Here is a 21,716-nt window from a genome sequence, read left to right as displayed (position 1 = left end):
AAATTGAAGGAAACATTGATGAAACTACAAAAGATTACTATTGGTGTCTCATTTCTTACAAATCATTAAGAAGCAGTTTTACTTTAAAGCATTTCTATTTATTTGTTTATTGTCTGTGAATGCACATAGAGATGAGAAGACAGCTTTTAGCCACTGGTTCTCCCCTTCTACTACACGGTACTGGGAATCAAACTTACGTGGTCAGGCTGGGGGACAGGGACTCTTGCCCACTGATCCACCTCACCAGCAGAATTAAAAAAAAAAAATCAAGGGAGCATGCAGGCGGGATTCTCAAAAAGTAATAGTGTATTAAACTATGAAAAAATACAAAAATAAAGATACACATAAGTGGTGGCGGACGCCTTTAATCCCAGCACTCAGGAGGCAGAGGCAGGAGGATCTCTGAGTGCAAGGCCAGCCTGGTGTTGCAGGACAGGCAGGGCTGTTACACAGAGAAACCCTGTCTCAAAAAATGAGAAGGAAAAGAAAGTAACACACACACACACACACACACACACACACACACACACACACAGAAAAGGAGAGAGCTGGCAAGGACTCAGTTGCCACTGAAGGCCTAAATGTATTGTTTCACTGAGTCTCTAACTAATGATCTTTCAGGTTTTGTGGCAGGGATTAATTCAAAGTTTGTTGCTGGCATGGAGGATGGCTGTAACACAGTGATGGGTCTAAGAGATGGCTTTGGCACACCGAAGTCTTTCTTTATCCTCTTCTGTCCTGGCCTATCTTGGAAGTTAAGTGTCCCATTGTTAACCACCAGCTCAGATGAGTGAGCTCCAATCTTCTGTAGCAACACAGCTGTGTCTAACACTCACTCCTAGTCATTTAGTGTATAATCTGATTAATGAGTTGTATGGTCAGAGTGAGAAATGGTAAATCCCCAATAAGAGCTGAGCCACAGAAGGAAGAAGTCGACTTTCATGTATGGATCAAAAGGAGACATAAAAACAAGTCAAATCGCAGAAAGCCTTCATGGTTTTCTGCAACAATGGAAATCTTAACTGTATATATTTACATAATGTCTTAAGAGTTTTTTTCTCATCCGGATTTGCTGAACAATTGTGGAAGTAACAATATTCAAGGTATGCATGTCAAAATGTCCATAATGATCCATATTGAATACACTGAGTCAGGATGTCTCAGGACAACAAGCTGTCTCTGACCCTCTCTTTACCTCACTTACAACTCTGAAGGGGTGTCTGGAGAACAGAGCTGGCTGACAGTGGGAACTAATCCTTGAGAAATGAAATCCCTTCATAAACAACGTATATGCAAGTACACCACACATAAAAGTACATATAGGAACTGTGTCAAGGTGTACTTATAATTTAATTGAGATTTTAGGAATATTCCCTGTATTTATGAATGCTTGGAGAGCTGGTGATAGAGTAGACTGGGAAGGCACCAGTCTAGCATCTGTGAGGACCAGGGTTTCATTCCCAGAACTATAATGGTGACTACAGTACTAACAATTCTTTCGAGCTGCCCAATTAGAAAGAGATACCCCTTTCTTTCCTCCAGAGACTCTCCAATAAGTGGATTACAGTCCCTTGCAAATTCACTAAAACAAACTAAAGAAACAAAGGAGGGAGTATTTTGGCCAACAGGGGTAGAGCTATCACTGTAGTACATCAAAAGCCGGGCTCCTGGGTCTCTGCGGTTTGCCTCCATCTAGTCTGAGGGTGAAGAGCCACTCCCCAAGTCCATGTGTTACACTTTTGAATTAAAATGTAAATGGAAGAGAGGTTGCAATAGGTAGAATTTTCAAGACAATCTCCTCAAGATTTCTATCCCTTCGTTAGCCAATCAGACGCAAACACAGACTAGCACTACTCCTAAGGGATTTTTGCAGTTGTAATTGAAGCCCCATATCAGCTGACCCTAAAATACAGAGATTATCTGGATAGGCCCTCTACAAGGAAAGAATTTTTTGCGGTTGATGGGAAAAGAAGTCAGATTTGAAGCGCGGCAGTGACTGGACGTGCCATGGCTGGCTTAACAATACAGAAGGGTAGGCTCTAGCTGAAAGCAGCCCTGTGGACAAGAGTGATCTAAATCTGTCTGCAACCTGTACGAGCTTGAAGTGGGCACTTTCCCAGACTTCGGGTCACAGCCCTACCCAACCAACACCTGATTTTGGTTTTATAATACCCTGAGCAAAGAACCTAAGCAGGCCTGCCCAGACATCTGTCTCCATAAAACCACAGGATTAAGAATGCATCCTGTTTTGAGCAAGCAAATTTTTGGTGATCTGTTACATAGCAACAGAAAATGACTGCAGGTATTTTATTTCCTTTTTGGTTTAGTTTTAAAGCTTTAATTTTTATTATAAATTAATATGCCCTAATTTCCCAACCTTGTTATTCCCTGCAAATAAACACTACTCACACTTTCTGATTTCACAAATTCCTTGCGAATATGCATGAATACAGAAGAGTGTATACGCAGGCACATACACACTAAAATGCACACACAGATGAAGTTGCAACATGCAATTCTTCCCACTTATTTGAGTATCTTTTTTCCTTTATTACAGCATCTGCTGGCTTATATATATGATTATATAACTAGCTTATCACCCAATGATAGGTTAAATAGAAAACTAATAACAACTTACCCTTTCTACTTGTTAGTCATAAGCAACGCTAGCCATGTATAATTTCCCATTGTCCTAGGGAACTATAAGTAAGAAATATTCCCAAATAGAGATTTATCTGGCCAAAGGGCATTTCATATTTTAAACAAAACTATAAACAATTAACGTGACAATTGTACTGATTCACACCAACAGTTGGAGCATGAAAAATGGGCCGTCTTCTTTCCCTCTTCACTGCTGTTATTGGATTTAACACACGGAAACTGTGGCCTACTCTAGGTAAATCACACCATCTCACTCTCTCAGCTCAAGTCTGTTTCAGGATAACAGTGACATTATATGTCAAAAACATTTCTTTAAGTCTCCTCCTCTCCCATGACAGGCTATTTATACCATTTTCTAGTAGCCCATTCAGCACTTTCTATCCATCTATACCAGCTCCTTGTACATTAAAGCCATCAGGTGGGCAAAGACTTACAGACGAACATATACTCCATGCTTGCTTTTTTCACTTTCTTATCACACATAATTTTTCATTTCGGGAAAGACACACTAATATCTTCCACTGGGCGTTCTGAATGATATTCAATGCTTTGAGTCTTCCTAGACCTGGGAGCCTGGCATTCATTCTGCTCCTTTTCTCCTTTGTTTTTAAATGGCTGCCCTCCTCGTACTTTCAGGACCTCGGGTTCCTTGAAACATCGTATGAAGGCCTCTCTGCTGCTGAACTCTCCTGGCACACATAATTAATTCAGATAATCAGCACTGGATGCATAAGCAAGACGCATGTGCCCGTGGTGAGCCACACTTCCCTCCCTTAGGACAACGGGGGGGCGCTGTATGATAGGTTAATAGCGCCTGAGATGGCAGGTTTTCTTTCTGTTGTTTTCATGGGGACACCTAGCCATCCCCACCATGCATCCTGTACCAAACACAGGCCACAGTAGAGAAGAGGTAAGCCACAGGAGGTGACAAGGCACACACTAGCAAGACCAGTACTGGCCTTCTTATCCATTTACACCTTCCTTTTTGCTACCCAGAAAGGGGGATCTGGCCGACTGCAATAAATGCCACTGTTCACAAAACATCTGACAGATGTCTACTGCCTCTGAGTAGCAACCTGCTGGCTTCATATCAAAGAAAAACACGCAGACCCTGAGCAACACACCTCTCCCTGCTCAAACCCCTCAGATCACATTCTAAAACCAATGCTGAGGTTAAAAAAAAAACAAAACAAAACAAAACAAAACCAACAACAACAACAAAAAAGTCAAGCGAAGGCAATACAGGAAAACAAAACAATTAAATGATCATTAAAGTCTTAACCACATACTCTCTCTTCTCTCTACTAGAGCTGAAGAAAATCAAAGCAATAAAAGACTAATCAACAGACACATAAAGGTTGGGAAATGAGGGACCAAAGATGACAACAGTAAAATCACTGTTAAGCTATACTTAAGAAACAGAATCTATCATTCACTTAGCACCTAGTAAGACTAGAGGAATAGAATGGTTTACTGCACACAGTTCCAGGCCCCAGGGAATCTGTCCTTGCCTGACCTTCTGTAGGCTTCATCTATTATGACAATCATGTAACAAAAATGTTAAGATCCATCTGGGTGTAGTGGCACACACTTTTAATCCCAGAACTCTGGAGACAGAAGTAGGTAGATCTCTGAGAATTCAAAGCCAGCCTGGTCTGCAGAGCAGATTCCAGGCCAGCCAGTGATAAATAGTGAGATCCTGTCTCACAAAAAGAAAAACATCAAAGTTATAAACAGTAATAATTTAAATAATTGCATGCTAAACTCATTACATAGCTTTGAAAATATGTAAAATTACCAACTGCCTTATCCTGTTTCTTCTTGTAAGCCTCCCTCTGACTTCTCTAAAGTAACTATCATTAAATTGGTCCTTAAAATTATCTTATTTCCTCTAAATGGGGTCACCAAATAATGGCAGTGACCAACCTCCAACTAGACATCTATCACCACCAAGTAAAACCTTCAGTACCAAATGGGCTGTCTTCATCAAACCCCTTCCTTCAGAGTGCAGAGACCTATGTGGAAGAGGAGGCAGAAAGACTGGAAAAGTCAGAAGGGAGGGATAGATTACACCAAGGAAACAGTGTCTTCCAGACACAATATGACTGACACAAATACAAAGACTGAGTCTGCACAGGTCCAAGCCAGTTGCAGTCTCAACACTGATGAAGAGAAGTGGACACTTCCATTCCTAACCAATAAGTTATTTCAAACTGATATCTACTAGCAAAGGAAAAACAGTTTTGTAAATGAAGTCTTACTGGGTATACAAACCATACTGAAGAGCCCTACGCCCAGCAGTAGAACACAAAATAAACCCAACAGTAATTTTGGAAATTTTTTTGTCTCCTATTGCTTTGTTTGACTTTTTTTTAACCTTAATAGTCTTTTACTTGTATGTTATGGTTTCTGATTTTGTGTCTTTATGGGGTGTGTGTATGTGTGCATGTGAATGTGTGTGTACACCCATGCATGAGTGTGTGTGCACATGTATATGTATTTTTCATACTTTTTCTTCCTTCCTTTTTGTTTGTTTATTCGTTTGTTCATTTCTTTATTTGCCTGCTTATTTTCTAAAGAAAGAGAGAGAAAGCTATGTATGGAGTTGAAAGGGTGGGAAAGATCTGGGAGATGAAGGAAGGGAAACCATAATTATTATATGAAAAAACATATTTCAAACTAATATATATTACATATACATATATGTATGTAAGCTGTTACTGTCGGCTTACACACACATATGCATATATAATATACATAAAACACAACTGTTATATTTTGCACAACAATATGTATATATATTCCTAAACAAAACAATACCTATTGCATCACATTAATTTCATGTGAATGGTTGAATGGCTAAGCAATATTCTTTTGCAATTTGCTTTTGTCATCCAATACTATATTTGAGTTTCATCTATGTAGACATGTGCAGGCCTAGTTAATTTGTTTTCTCCGTATGACTGGATCATAGTTCACTTATCCATTTCCTGACTGATTAAAACTTCAGGCTGCTTGAGATGCTGAGCAACGTGAAAGCTGCCACTGCTAGAGTTTAACTACCTCCCCATGTACAAGCCCCTCCTCTCGAGCTGGCACGAGGAAACATTTCTGGACACTGTAGTCCTTTTACTAGATCATAATTTTAACAATTTTCTTTTCCCTTTTCACTTAGCCAACTTTAAAGTTGTTTGAATTTTTACACTTATTTATTTAGTGTGTATGTGCACCTATGTGTGCCCATGGGTGTAACCAAGCATTTTTGGAGGTCAGGCAAATAGTGACAACTGATCTTTCATTCTATCATGTGTATTTCAGGAATCAAGCCCAAGTCATCAGACTTGGTGGCAAGCACCATTACTGCCCACAGACCCTGTGACACCTTTTAGTTCTGGTAATAATTAAGGACAAAATGTCATTTCAAAGAAACACCTGCCTCTCTCTTCTGCCCATAGAGGCAGCTTCATCTCGCATTGCAAAGATCTCTGTAGCCAGACACTTAGGGCTGAAACCAAGACTGCACTGGCATCAAACTAGAATTTCCACTTGTTGCCATGGGAGCAGGGCCACTACCTCATCCAGGAGCCCATCCTGAGCACACTCCCTACAGCCAGATCTTATTCTACATCCTAAAAAGGCAGTCAAAGCCCTTCCACTCCTCAATATTCACCTGCTTTTCCATCTTTCTGTGCCTCACCGAGAATTCATTTTTCATCTTGAATACTAATTTCATTCCTCATTAAGTGCATATTCCAGATTAATAAAAATGGATCAGTGTATTAGATAATAGATAATGGCATCTTCTCACAAGCACACTGAGCCATTGCTATATCTTAACAATGTAAAACTAGAAATCAATTACTATGTGTGGGCACACAGTGCCCACTCCTCCTGTTTCTTTAGTATATGTCAAGCACGGCCATTCCAAATGCCAGCTGCCTCCGGAGAGTCCTTTCTTCCATCCCTTCGCTACTTGCCCTAGTCAAATCTTAGCCATCTTCAACATCTTGGCCAAGTGGTTTCTTCAAACTCTTCCTGACTTTTCTATTCTCCTCACTGAATCACCATAGACAGATTTGAAAGAAAAATCATGGAAAACAGTTTCCACTCAATAGTTTTAAGCATACGCTTCTACCTTCCTTATAATTCAATATGGACTTGAGATCTTCAGCCTCTCCTACATTATCATGGTCTAGAACAGCAAGCAGTTCTCAACCAGTGGGTTATGTGCGACCCCTTTGGGACTCACATATCAGATACTCTATATATCAGATATTTACATTATGATTCTTAACAGTAGCAAAATCACAGAGATGAAGTAGCAATGCAAATAATTTTGTCACCACAACATGGGGAAACCGCATGAAAGGGTCACAGCATTAGGGTATTTGAGAAGCACTGAACTAGACAATGACTAGCTATTTCAATACACTCATGAAGCTCAGTTTTAGGGGGACCACACTGACCCTTTCTGAACAGTTTTCTTCCTCATACTCTCATGTTTACAACCCCTAAGGGTATTCCCCAGTGGATATACAGGTCTGACAGTGTTACAAATTTTAGCAACAGAGAAAAATTAATTAAAAGAGCTTGATATACAACAGAATTCTAATATGCTATCTCAGAAAGAACTTAGTAGTAAAAATTGTAGGAAAAAACTTGGAGATATAAAAGATCCACGTGGATCTCAGAAGCTCTGGATTGTTTTTAAGAGATAACAAAAGCAACAAGACAAGACTCTAGATGGAGTCATCAGTTACCTGCATGCGCAGAGAGAGGTGAGTGCGGTCTAGGCAATGCTGGTGACTGGCCATTGCCTATCAAACTTTTCCGGTTGCTTGTTCGGCAACTGTCAAAAGGAAAGAGAAACCAGGTGAAGAAAAACACCAATAACCTTTGAGCATTTTCAAAGCTGACACAGACAAGGATACACACCCTCCAGGACCTCTTCATGCTGTGGCTAACATGAGAACTACTGTGTGCTTACCAACATGTGATTGAAGCCTACCCCCTGAATGTGAAAAACTGTAACGTATTTATGCAGCATGGCAGTATTCCTCAGCACAGCAGAGCCAGAATCAAATGTCTCCTCTCGGCTCATGTCTGCCTCTACAAATATGTGCCATGCCATACACACAAGTGATAAATTAAGGATTCAGATTAGCAAACCACAGGTAGCATCTTTGTTGACATGAAATTTCTAATAGGAAATCATATGCGATGAAGCAGATGACATTAATCTTACAATGATGCACTAATTAAAAGTCTAATTATTTAGACGAATTTCATATTTGTGCCTTTTGTCAATAAATCAGCCGATGGCTATAATAAATGCCGCTCACTGCTCACTCATTTTTTCATCTTGTATACTACATTCAAATTCCTTATTAAGGTACATTTTGAAAACAGGAAAACAGATTCCATTGTTTTAAAACCACAGTGATAACATCTTCTTATTAGCACACTTAGCTATTGGCTGTAACTTGAACATCCAGTAAATGGATTTATATGTAGGGATACAAGGCACCTAATTTTTACCATTTCCACCAGTAGGGAATTATCAGATGAATAGTTGGACTTCAAAGTAACATGCACAAGCATCAAAGACCACAACAAATACCCAGTGATGGTGAAGTGGATATTTTCTTGCATTTATTTGCTTTCCTTCAATATGCATTAGCCCATTTGTTCTCCTTGCTCAGTGCAGTGTCGAGAAAGAGTAAGGACTCCAAAGTGACACCTCCTCGACTTTACCAAAAAGTGTTCAGGGCACTCTGAGACTACAGAGGCACCGCCTTCCCCCTTTGTAAGACTTGACTAATTAGCAGAGTCTTAATCCACAGGAGGTCCCATGAGGCCAGCCTTCTGAAAGCCTCTAAATGAGATGGAGAATTTGACATTTCACGATTCATATAAAGTATCTTCAATTGGGTCTGGTGATGCTGGTGACGTCCCAGCTACGCAGAAGATTAAAGCCAAAGGGCTGCAAATATGCGGCTGACCTGGAGTCCACAGCAAGTTCAAGGCTGGCATGTGAAATTAAGTGAGATTCTTTAAAAAAAAAAAAACTACAAAAAGGGCCCTTGAAATAGTTCAGTAATCAGACACTTGTCTAGCATGCACGAGAACCCTAGGTTCAAATCCTCAGCAATAGAAAAGTAAAGTAGACAATTCAAAAGGGTTATTCCTAATCTTCAAAGAACACATTTCCAATCTCTCTCAGGAACACTGACTGGGGAGTCGGTTCACTTAATGTTTGCTGCCTGCTATCATTGCCAACATCCCTACACTTAGCATTTCTTAAGGTCAGGCTGCATGGGTGTCTCCTTGTTGCAGCAATCAGCATCCCCTAGCATTATCTGTGAGTTTAATTAACATCATGTTTACTTAGCCTTAAAGAAGCTGTTGAGTAATGATAGACCCCTGATAGTTAATTAGGAAGGTAGACTGTGATATTATCAACTCATCTATCAAGAACTGTATTCTCAAGCTATTAAATTCATAATCATTAAGTCAGATAGTCTGATTGTTTTTAAAAGATACTGCAGAATACATTTAGTGTTAATTCAAATTAATGTCTCCTTTCACTTCAGGAAGGGACCATTAAATATACTAGTCTGTCAATGTTCATCAAAGAAATGAGAAATGAGAAATTCATATCCTGGAAATTTCAATTCACTTACTTGAGCAAATTAACTAAAATTCAGATTAGTTATTACAAAAATAGGCATTTGTATTTTCACATCTACTATTTAATCTATGTAATTAAATACTTTCTCAGCATATTTAATTATTGGTGTTCCTATATGAAAATAAAATGAATGATAAATGTATATCAACACAAACTGTAACCTAGTAAGCACCTTATTTATAGACATTAATATTAATTAATATTAATGTCATATATTAAATTGACTACCCAAAACTAAAATCAAGAAGGGATACTTTGTAAAGAAAACTTAAAAATGAGTTTTCCTACGAATCATATAGACTGGCCTATATTCTACTCTTACAGAAAGCAAAATAATGGAAAAGTAAAATAAAAAACTGTTGGGATTTTATTTAAAGTCTATTATCAAGCACTAAAAGGGTGATATAAATAATCTTAAAAAATAAACATGTAAGTAAATCTGGAAAGTGTGTTTTATTGAAATAATGAGACCTATCTCATCCCACACAACATAATACAAGTGTCCATAACCTCTGACACCTTCCCCGGGGAGTTGGAGGTATTATTAAAATTGTAACACACTGGGAACTTTCTGAACTCTCTCAACAATCCAAGAGGAAACCTTTAAACCTAAGCGGCTTCAGTGTGGTAAAACCAGACAGAGTGAGGAGATACGGGTCACAACCGAGTCCCACGTGTGCACAAGACAAATTTCTACATTTAGAACATAGGATTTTTGGCCTCATGATGAATTTACTACTAAGATTCTTAAAGGTAAAGGGGCATTTGATTGTATACTGAATTGTGAAATACCTGGAGCATATATGTTTGTCCCCTTCCAGCACACACACACACACACACACACACACACACACACACACACACACACACTCACACACACTCACACACACGGCTCACTCCCTTTCATCAGAGTGACTAAGTTCCTCTCACTTCTCCCCAGGCAGTCATCTATGGAAAAACAGGGGTACCCAACCAAGTCAAACAGTAATGCCACAAATCTCTCACAATTCATCCTGATTTCCAGAGCTCAGCCTTGTAAATTATTTTCTCTAGTTTGGATCCTCAGGCACACAGGTCAAAAAAGAAACTGAAGAGACTTACACGCTCATGCTGCATCTACTTCACCCTGATGTGCATTCTTCCTATCTGACTCTTTAAGACAAAGCCTTCTTCTCACCCTCCACAAACTCCTATCCAATAGTTTAATCAGTGTTCATTCCTCCAAAGGACCTCCATCGCAGGTCTCCAGTGGTAGCAACCCAAAGGAAAACCTACTCTTCCAGCACACAGTATGCTCTGTCCACCCAGCAGAGTTCAGGTGGTAACTGTCCTTATTTGACCACACAATAGCACACCAGTATTCCTTCCTTGTAAAGAATTTAGCAAGAAGACAGCTGCATACAACTTCGAGACAAAGGCAGAGATAAACTGGATTAGGACAGTGGTTGATCATCCACAGTCTGCACTCTTATTACTCATCCTCTGGTTCCTCCCTGAGAAGATCCACCCAGGGACAAGGATGAGGTACAGAAAGAAGGCTCTCTCTCTCTCCCTCCTCCCTTTCTTCCCCTCCTCCTCTCTCTCTCTGTCTGCCCTTCTTTCACCACTTGGTACAGAAAGTACACTCTGCCCACTGCAACCTGGGAGGAGCAGGATAATAGGAAGAAGATGACAACACTTCTGAGTGAGACAGCCTGCATGGCCACTGAAGACTGGGAGGCACATGGGTAAGACAGGATCCTGTGTGTAAGAACGGGTGTCATTCTTTGGACAGTAGTTGAGGGCAAACTTTGGGGTGATGTGAACACTGTGATTGCTTGCATGATTTTTGTGCTGGTATATGACATGAAGACTGAACACTCCTGCACCTAAGTTCACAGCCATCATCAAAAGACAGTTCACAAAGCATGTCTACATGATAATGACTGCTGGTAGGCTTTCTGATTGTTTGGATGACAAAGAAAATGTGTACAGATTTTATCGTCTAAGAAAGACCAGACTGATGGTGGGAAAGGAAGGTGATTTTGGTCCAGAGAACCCTCATCCCATTTCTGCCTAAGTTGTCTTTAAGCTCAGGTTTCTCTCAGAAATGTGGCATCCGAGCCATGAACAAGTCGAGGTATCAGGAAATGAAAGACAAGACATCCAACTGTTTGTGCTAAGAAAATGCGTCTGCTACCTTTATTGCCAAGAGAATGCGTGTGTGTGTATGTCAACCTGCATGTCTGCTGTAAGGAGTGAGCAGCCTTATATACACACTTACAGCACAGTGGAGAAACCCCAGGTGTAAGAGCTCGTGTTTTCCTCGTGCTAGATATTAATGTCAGGTGGGCAAGGCCAGGGCAGTAAGCCAGGACTAGAGAACAGGATGCACCTGTGGCTATCAGCTGACAAGCAATGCACAGAGGTCTGTGGGGGCTGGGACCCAAGAAGAAAGGCTTGGGGGCCCAGTGACTGTTTGGCACCTGGATGGGTCACTCATCTCCTGGTAGAAGAACCTATTACCTACCACCTACCAGATCTCTGAAAGTCCGGCAGGCCTTGAATTTTTTCAATTATCCCAGGTAGCTAAAATTCAGCTAAATTTTAAATTACATTTACATCGAGACACAGTTCTTAATATGTCTGATCATGGTAAGACAACTGAGCAGACAACCCCCCCCCACACACACACACTGACTGGAATTGTTTCATCTGCAGCTGATTGGAAAGGTCAACATTGAGTACAACCTGTCACTGACCATAAAGAAGAGAGCAGCAAAGTTGGCTCCAGATTATCGCTCTACCTTGATGAAGATTTTGATAATTTTGCACTGGAGACCAATTACAGACCAAAGCTGAACTATTCGGGAACATCTGCTAGCTATTTCCTCACACCACGGTTGAATCTCACCATCTGAACATTCCTTAAACACAGGAGAAGGCTGCAGGGGTGGAGACCGGCCATCACTAGGAGGCAAAAATGCTGTAATGAGCTGCCAGATAAATACTGTTATATCCATGACAGACTGCAGCTTCCATAGCTTCAAAATTAAGGGGTTTGTCCATGTGAGAAAAAAATAGTGAGAAACAAGTTTCTAGAGCCAAGAAATGTTTTAAAAGAAAGGAATCCAATAGTTGCAACCACTCTGGGATGAATATATCATTTGTTGTTATCTTTTTTAAAAAGAGAATTTTCCACTCTCTAAATATCTTTGGCCTCATGTCCCTACACTGGCCTCAAATTTTTGACCCTCTCTCTATCTCCCAAGTATGAAGTGCTGAGATTACAGGCTGGAAACGCCACTTCTGGCTAATGAGTTGTTGGGAACCAACCTAGGGCTTCCTGCGTAATAGGTCAGCACTCCACAAAGTACATCCCTAGCTTCCATTCATTATTAATATGGCAGCATATATGTATAAATATATGCTTCATTAACAGAATTATGTTATAATTTTACATTTTTACTATTACTTTCATATATCAGGAGGAAAAAAGCACTGATAAAGATTTGGAATTGCAAACAAAGGGAACAAATGTGTTTCTTTAAGACCTACACATCTGTCTTCCTACTGACTATGCTATAGTAAAATGCCACTGCAGTTAAAGCTGTTGAGGTTTGGGAGCAATACAATCATTTCTGTCCCTGAATGAGTCTGTCTGCTTGAAGTTCAATGGACCCCCTCCATAGAAAGAGGACCGCAGACATTCAATGTCCTATAAGACAGAAAGTGGTTTCACATCTACAAGCAAGTTCATAGCTTCCGGATGCACACACATATATGTTCATTTAAAAATGTCATTTGCATACATCTGAGTATGTTACTACTGCTCTAATTAATTGGTAAATTAAATAAATCTTTGAATATGTTCACATCATATGACAGTCATGTTTTTAACTTTGGGATAAGCTATCGCTTAGTTACCATGAAATATGCAATATATATGTATATTTGGCAACTTTTTTCCTACTCAACATTCTAATTTTGAGCGTTAACCATGACAACATAAATATGGGTCTAATTCATTTATTTTTGTGATTATCCATTAGAAGAAAATTTTAGGATTTTTTAAGTGCACTAAAATTACAGATTGTGGACATTTCTTTCTTCTCCTTGCAACAAAGAATATGTAGGACTTTGATTGCAAAATTCTTAAGAATGTATTTGAAGGAAAATATTGTGTAAAACCAAGCCAATGTTCCTTAAAGTCTTTGGACACTTTTCCCCTAGATCCTAGTATTGCTCCCCCCATTCTAAATCCTATTTCTACCCTCTTCCTGCTGACTTTAATCATAAATACTTTGTGTTTCTCCTGTGGATCGAGCAATCCCTTTTCTGGGCATCGTCAGTTGACATCTCCAGCACTTTAATTCAATAACACAAAGTCATGTGGAACAGCTGGCTGGGCAAGCACTATTCCTGCCTAAAGGAAGCAGAAAGCAAACCTTTATGATCCCTTCCTCTGCCCCCATGTGTTGTCACTCATTTCAAGATGATACACCTGCTGAGGTCTTCCCTGTGGCTCACTAAATCAAGGCTTTTGTTGATGCATTCAATAAACTATTTGCTCAGTGTGCAGACACACTAAGATAGACACTGTTCTGAACAAATCCATGGCGTCCTCCTGGAGTTGAAGTAAATAACATCCCACCTATGGTATGATGATGGGGCAGAAAAATGGAGAAACTGAGGCTAAGGGTACAGGTATGAGAAGTCATGATTTTAAGTGAGGAAAGGCCTCCCTGGGGAGATGATATTTGAAAAGACCAGGAAGTGAGAGAATGATCACTCAGGATAAGCAAAGGCCCTGGGGCAAATGGGTTCAAGGAATAGAAGTATGCTATCATGCCAAGAAGACGATGAGCAGATGAGTACCCTGGACAGCTGAACAGTAGAAGGAAGACAATGCAGAGATCAGGGTTGTAGAGCACAGTGTCAGGAATCTGAATTTAGTCAGAGGAAGGGAAGCTGGTGTAGTTTATGACCATAGTCTGACTTTAGTTTTAAGAAAATCATTTTGGATGCTAAGCTGAAACAACTGAAGGGAGAAGCAGGGTGGTCAGCTAGGAAGCAAGGCTGATTGATGTGCATCCTAGAGGCGCTCCAGGTCTCATGAGTCTGCTCTGAAATGCAACATTTCCCCTTTTAAAACTGAGGGAAATGGGGCTGGAGAGTGGCTCAGAGGTTAAGAGCACTGGCTGCTCTTCCAGAGGTCCTGAGTTCAGTTCCCAACAATCACATGGTAACTCACGACCATCTGTAAGGAGATCTGATGCCCTCTTCTGACATGCGGGCAGACATGTAGATGGAGTACTTATTCACATAAAATAAATAAAGGAATATTAAAACAAAACAAAAAACTGAGCAAGATGGCCCCAGATTCATGAGAACAGTATATAATAACCCTTGCCTTCAGGATGCTGGAAACATAGCCAGCGTGGATGCTGTTTATAATTTAACTTAAAGTACCAGTTGTGCAATGTGGTATTACAGTGTAGTACATTCTTACTGAATGGAGCTAGGCTAAGCATGCAACTGAGAAGCGTGGAGGCTTCCCTAAGGCCTCAAAAGCATATGACTGTACCATGGATGCTTGTGTTCTGAGGCAGAATATGGAAAAGAGGTTTAAACAGGCCTGTGTATGAGATGAATTACCAATCAGCTCTTAAACATATTTTCAGAACAACCACTAGAATCTTTTGTAGCACATAATATATTATGCACTGTAAGTTATCCAATGATAAAAGGACTTCCTTCATAATCTCTTAATGATTTACTTGACAGAATGTACTTTTTAAAGTTTATGGCTTCTAGGAGCAGTGAGATGGTTCAATGGGTAAAGATGCTACTGGCTGCCTAACAATGCAAGCCTGACACCCTGAGTTCAATCTCTAGAACCCACATAAAGGTAAATGGAGACCAGTTTCACAAATTGATCCCTGACTTCCATATGTGCACCCTGTTACATACCTTCTCATAATAATAATAATAAAAATAAATAAAAGTAAACATTTCTGAAAGTTTAGGTCTTCCAAATTACTCTCCATTTTATAGTTCTTTCAAAGATGAGCAGGCCAATACAGCTACTGTGATATGACTGATATGATGAGTTATGAGTCACATTATTATCAAGTGATTGAAGGTAGCTGGCACGGTGTTATATTCCAGTAACTATGGTAACCTCAGCTAAAGGTACATTAGTTTTTTTAATTTTGTTTTGTTTGAGACAGGGTGTTGACTGGAACTTGCAATTTAGACCACGCTAGCCTAAAACTCATAGAGATCTGCCTGCCTCTGCCTCCTTAGTAGATGTCTGCCTCATTAAACTCAAGCTACTACCCCTGGCTATGAGGTATTTTCAGGCAGTAGCTAAATACAGTTCCTGCCATGAAGAAGTTTATAATTTAACTTAAAGTACCAGTTGTGCAATGTGGTATTACAGTGTAGTACATTCTTACTGAATGGAGCTAGGCTAAGCATGCAACTGAGAACACACACAAATCTGGAGGTCTTTTAGTGGACCACCCATCACTCTGAGGGGGCACTACGATGGGGTCTACAGATTAAGAGAGAGGGTAAGTGCAGCATCAATATCAAGTGGGAATGTGAATTATCTAATGGGCTTAGAACTGAGCAGATTCAATGGTATATGTAAGAGTTGCAAAAGAGACAACCTAAGTCTCAATACCCTTCAGGCTTTTAGTGCAGTTTATGTGCAACAGGAATCCTAAGAGGTACCTACCTAAGTCTGCACACACGCTCCAGGGGGAGGATTCACATCATCAGGTCGTGCATCTATTTACATGGGGGTCTCTAAAGGCTAGTAGAGTCAAGGATTGACAAGGCTTTTGGATTAAGGTTTTGATGTAATATAAAGATGAAAGACATCAAATTAGGAGTGTTGGGTGGAGGGTGGGAAGAGGGGGACTACAAAGGCAGATAATTATTATCTCTGGTATAAGAGCTGGAAGGCTTGTCCTAGTCTTGGGAAACTGCTTAGAGGGTTGACTGTTGCCCAAAGGTTGCAAGGGCTCATTCCAGACTGGAAAGGTCTAATTCATTCTGCCAAGATAAAGAGATGTAATCACCTGGCTAGGCCTACTGGCCTCAGGGCCATCAAAGTGACAAGGAGTAAGAGTTGAGGAAGAGGTGGACCTAGAGGAGCCAGTTTTCTAACTGGAGGAAAGGTCAGGATTAAATTGTGAGGGGACAAATACCCAAGCTTTTTGGTAGTAGCTATGTCAGCACCAAAGAGAATGAATGCTATGGATCCACTGGGGAATTGAGGAAAACTAGAGGCAACATTAATAACCCCTCCTCAACCCTTCCCAGCCTGTATGTGTTGCAGGAAAGGGCTAGCCTCAAACTCCCAATTCTCCTGCCTCAGCCTCCCAAGTACTGGGATTCCAGGTATATGCACCATACCCAGTTTTTTTTAACTCCATGTTTTGCATATAATATGGGGATATCAGTCTCACAATTTAATGTATATTTTCCTAAGTAGCAGAAAAGTCAATTAAAATCTTAATATAAAAATGACTATAGTCAGTTTAGTGGCACTGAATTATCCCAATTAGTAAAATAGACATGATAAGAAAAACCTTTGAAAAGTAAAATTTAGAAAGTAGTAGGTGTAAAAAATCCAATAGTTTAAATCTAATGTTCCGATCTTCCTTTATTAATCTTCTCCTGCTTTATGTTATTTACATTTTTGTCTCTCCGAGACATTGTTTCTCTGTATCCCTGGCTGTCCTGGAACTGGCTCTGTAGACCATGCTGGCCTCGATCTCAGAGATCTACCAGTGCTAGGATTGAAGGTGTGCACCACTGCTCCTGGCTTTACTTATACTGGTTTTAAGAAATGGTCATTAGCATTAGAGAGCTACTTTGGAAGGTGTTCTCATATTCAATTTTTTATTATATTTTATATACATAGTCTCTATTAAAATAAGTATATGTTTATTTCATATATATAATACATATAATTCATATATGTGTGTGTGAATCATAGATGTAGTAGCATAATTCTGAGATATCCATTCTAGACTTCTTCAAATGGAAATTAAACTTCAGGCTGAGAATATAGCTCAGAAGCAGAGTGCGTGTCTAGGATGTGTGAGGCCTTCGGTTCAATTACTGAACTGCAAACATATACCCCAGTTCATCTTGTTTGTTGTCAATAGAGCTATTCAATTTTTAGCCCATTAGTATACTTTAGATGAACAACTAAATACCACTTGCCCAAATAAAAAGCATCCTCTGTGGTTCCCAGGACTGACCCACTGAAGGGACTTTACTTCTGGAGTCATGCAATGGCTTTTCATGACCCTCGGCAGAAATGTACTTCGGCACAGAATGAACAGCCTGGAGGCTTAACACCCCCCAGCTCAAAGGCATTTTGCTTTCTATAGCAGTTTCGCATAGCGCTCTGCCCACCAGTGAACAGTCCCTGATTCCGTGTGCTGATACCATTGGAACACAAAACGCAAACATGCAAAGGCCCCATCAGAGCTCCACTTGGTTCTTTCTGCAGGGCAAAGTCATGTGGCAGTACACCAGTCTCTTCCTCTCAGTATGTTTTGGGGATGGCTGCTCCTAATTTGGTATCTTGCAAAATGACGTTCTGTTAATGACATGAATGTCAAAGCTGTGATAATGGGCAGAAGTAAGAGAAAATGTTTCTTAAATGGAGAAGCAACAGGAAAACTGCCAAACGGGCATTAAAGTGACTTGCCCCATGCTGTTGCTCCAGGTCCCTTCTATTTGCTTGCAACATGAAAGGGAGGTGGCACCCTAAGGGGAGAAGAATGGCTCACCTTGGGTGAGAGCACAGAAAACAAATAATAAAAACAAGGGGTCAAGGGAATGTTTTCTCTTAATTAAGTTGACAGATGTCTTTTCTTTTTCTCATTTGAATCCAATGATGTTTTCTTAGTCATTCTTTTCTTTTGCCAAGAAGGAATTGGGCATGACAAACCCATTTCGTTGCTGAAGACAGGAGGGCTGGTGAGATAGCAGAAGACCCGGGCCTGCAAAATGCTCCTTATTCGGTCTACTGATGGATGCTCCTCCAGGCTGTCAATTGCAGACCCAGTGAAAGCTGGGGTCTGGAAGAGGATTAGTGATATATGAAGATCGTACTACCCATTAGTGTCAAGAATAACGAAAGAAAGAAGCCACGTGGCTCCTTTAACAGGGACCTTAGACACAGGGGTACATTCAATTCCTCACATGTAAATGGATAGTTCTGTTTTCACAGGGGCCCAAGACAGAGCTCTATTTTTGACATAATGGAGCTCTTAGAAGAGACTCACAAAACAATGTTTACAACAAGCAGATATAGTTGCTAATTCCAATCTCATTAAAACCTCATCCCCTATTGATCTACAGAAGGGTGATACAATTATCAACTCTCTGCTGGGTTTGGTAGCTCACAAAGGATGAGGCAAGATTACTGTTGGTCTAAGATCAGCTTGGGCTACAGGATAAGAGTCTATGTATCTCAAGGAGGAGGAGAAAAAGGAGGAGGAGGAGAAGGAGAAAGAAGAAGAAGAGAAGGAGGAGGAGGAAGAAGAAATAGTATCAGGTAACACAGAGACTAAATAAAAACAATATAGGTAAGAAATTATATCATTCAATGCAATCCCCATTAAAATCCCAGCACAATTCTTCACAGACCATGAAAGAACAATAATCAATTTTGTATGGAAAAACAAAAGACCCAGGATAGCCAAAACAACCCTGTTCAACAAGGCAACGTCCGGAGGCATCACCATCCCTGACCTCAAGCTCTATTATAGAGCTATAGTCCTGAAAACAGCTTGGTATTGGCACAAAAATAGACAGGTAGACCAATGGAATCGAATTGAAAACCCGGGTATTAACCCACACACATACGAACATCTGATCTTTGACAAAGAAGCTAAAAATATACAATGGAATAAAGAAAGCATCTTCAACAAATGGTGCTGGCATAACTGGAGACTGGCATGTAGAAGAATGCGGATCGATCCATGTTTATCGCCATGCACAAAACTTAAGTCCAAATGGATCAAAGACCTCAACATAAATCCAGCCACACTGAACCTCTTAAAAGAGAAAGTGGGTGGTACCCTTGAACGAATTGGTACAGGAGACAGCTTCCTGAACATAACACCAGTAGCACAGACAGTGAGATCAACAATTAATAAACGGGACCTACTGAAACTGAGAAGCTCCTGTAAGGCAAAGGACACAGTCAGCAAGACAAAAAGGCAGCCCACAGAATGGGAAAAAATATTCACTAATCCCACATCTGACAGAGGGTTGATCTCCAAAATTTACAAAGAACTCAAGAAGCAAGTCCCCAAAACATCAAAGGACCCAATTAAAAAGTGGGCTGCAGAACTAAATAGAGAGTTTTCAATAGAGGAGTCTAAAATGGCTGAGAGGCACTTGAGAAAGTGCTCAACATCCTTAGCCATCCGGGAAATGCAAATCAAAACAACTCTGAGATACCATCTCACTCCTGTCAGAATGGCTAAAATCAAAAACACCAATGACAATTTATGTTGGAGAGGATGTAGTGAAAGGGGGACACTCCTCCATTGCTGGTGGGAGTGCCAACTGGTTCAGCCACTTTGGAAATCAGTATGGAGATTCCTCAGAAAAATGGGAATAAACCTACCACAAGACCCAGCAACTCCACTCTTAGGCATATATCCAAAAGAGGCCCATTCATACAACAAAGATGTCTGTTCCACTATGTTCATAGCAGCTTTATTTGTAATAGCCAGAACTTGGAAGCAACCTAGATGTCCCTCAACCGAAGGGTGGATAGAGAAAATGTGGTACATCTACACAATGGAGTACTATTCAGCAGAAAAAAATAATGGAATCATGAGATTCGCAGGCAAATGGATGACACTAGAAGAAACCATCCTGAGTGAGGTAACCCAGTCACAAAAAGAGAAACATGGCATGTACTTTCTCATATATGGATTTTAGACATAGATCTGGGGAGTGCCAGCCTACAATCCTATGGCCAGAGAGTCTGGGAAACAGAAACTTCATTTAGTGGCTGATCGAAGAAGAGGCAAACTCCCTTGGTTAAGTAATGAGCTGAACTCAAGAAAGCCAGTAACAGAGAGGGAGGACTGATGATCAAAGGGATTAAGACTGGGCTGGTTTAACCCCCAGAAACAGCTGACCAGGCAAAGGTTAACTCTTGAATCCCAGGCATCAGCCTGGGAATCCAGCATGGGACTGATCAAGACCCCCTGAATCTGGGTGTCAGAGGGAAGGCCTAGGTAATCTATTGAGCCTTGGGCAGCAGATCAGTACCCATCCCAAGTATACACACGGACTTTGGACTCCCATAGAACAATGTGAGGTGCACTCTCACCCTGAACTCTTGGGGAAGGGTCTAGGCCCTGCCCTATATGAAATGACAGACTATGGACACCCCCATGGAGGGCCTCACCTTCCCTGGGGGAATGAGGGGATAATGGGGGGGTTGGGGGGAGGGCACGGGAGGAGGGGAGGGAAAGGGAGAGGGACCTGGAACTGACTTGTGAAGCAACCTGTTTCTTATCTAAATCTAAACTGGAAAACAAAATAAAAAAAAATAAAAAAAGAAATTATATCAAGTGTCTTACAAATATTAGCCATAAAAATAAGATATTTATAAGCCATGCCAGCTTGGGTTACTTAGTGAGCCTGCCTACACACACACACACACACACACACACACACACACACACACACACACACACACACAGAGAGAGAGAGAGAGAGAGAGAGAGAGAGAGAGAGAGAGAGAGAGAGAGAGACAGAAAGAGAGACAGAGAGAGACAGAGAGAGAATAAATCAATAAGCATTTGGCCTCTTTCTCTTGTACATATTCCCTCATATATCTATGCTTCCCTACTTTGAATTTTGCACTCAGGTTTTTCCTTCAAGGATTTTAGAACAAGAAGTATACTGTGGCCCACATAATTACCTTTTTGAATCAAAACAATGAATTATGTAAGAACCAAAGAGGTCAACTTCAGGGCAGCAATTCTTTAGTAAATGTAAATATTAACTTTGCTTTAGGAAGAATGTATGTACAAAGAGGATGCCTAAAAACCAGAAAAACAAAGGGTTCAGAAGCTCTAGTTTTGAATAGTCCTTGCTGAGTAGTCTCTAAAGGAAAAGGATACTTCGATGAGAAGAAGGTTAATACCAGTGATGTCTGCTCTTATAAATGACTATGTCAGCATTCTGCTGGGACATAAATCATGTGTTCTTGGTAACTATGAACCCAGGGAGCATCAACACAACTAGTCGTGACCCAAAAGCCTGAAGGTTAGTTACAGGAGGTGGATCAAGCTACCGAGTATCACATCAGTCTATATTTTCT

The 21,716-nt window shown here is 40.5% G+C and overlaps 1 protein-coding gene across 16 annotated transcripts in view; it reads right to left on the bottom strand.

The window, feature by feature from the left end:
- The window catches only part of Mast4 (microtubule associated serine/threonine kinase family member 4), a 575,239-nt gene that overhangs the window by 106,215 nt on the left and 447,308 nt on the right, over window positions 1-21,716 (bottom strand). For all 16 annotated transcript variants that reach the window (XM_040729116.1, XM_040729119.1, XM_040729117.1 and 13 more), the window contains one exon: window positions 7,422-7,510. In XM_040729116.1, coding sequence (XP_040585050.1) covers window positions 7,422-7,510 — 89 coding nt within the window. The remainder of the gene's footprint in view (window positions 1-7,421; window positions 7,511-21,716) is intronic.

Source organism: Mesocricetus auratus, unplaced genomic scaffold (genome assembly GCF_017639785.1).
Source record: "Mesocricetus auratus isolate SY011 unplaced genomic scaffold, BCM_Maur_2.0 Super-Scaffold_100020, whole genome shotgun sequence".
Taxonomy (NCBI): Eukaryota; Metazoa; Chordata; class Mammalia; order Rodentia; family Cricetidae; genus Mesocricetus; species Mesocricetus auratus.
The sequence above is the reverse complement of the archived record's forward strand: the minus strand, read 5'-3'. Positions and strand labels throughout refer to the sequence as shown.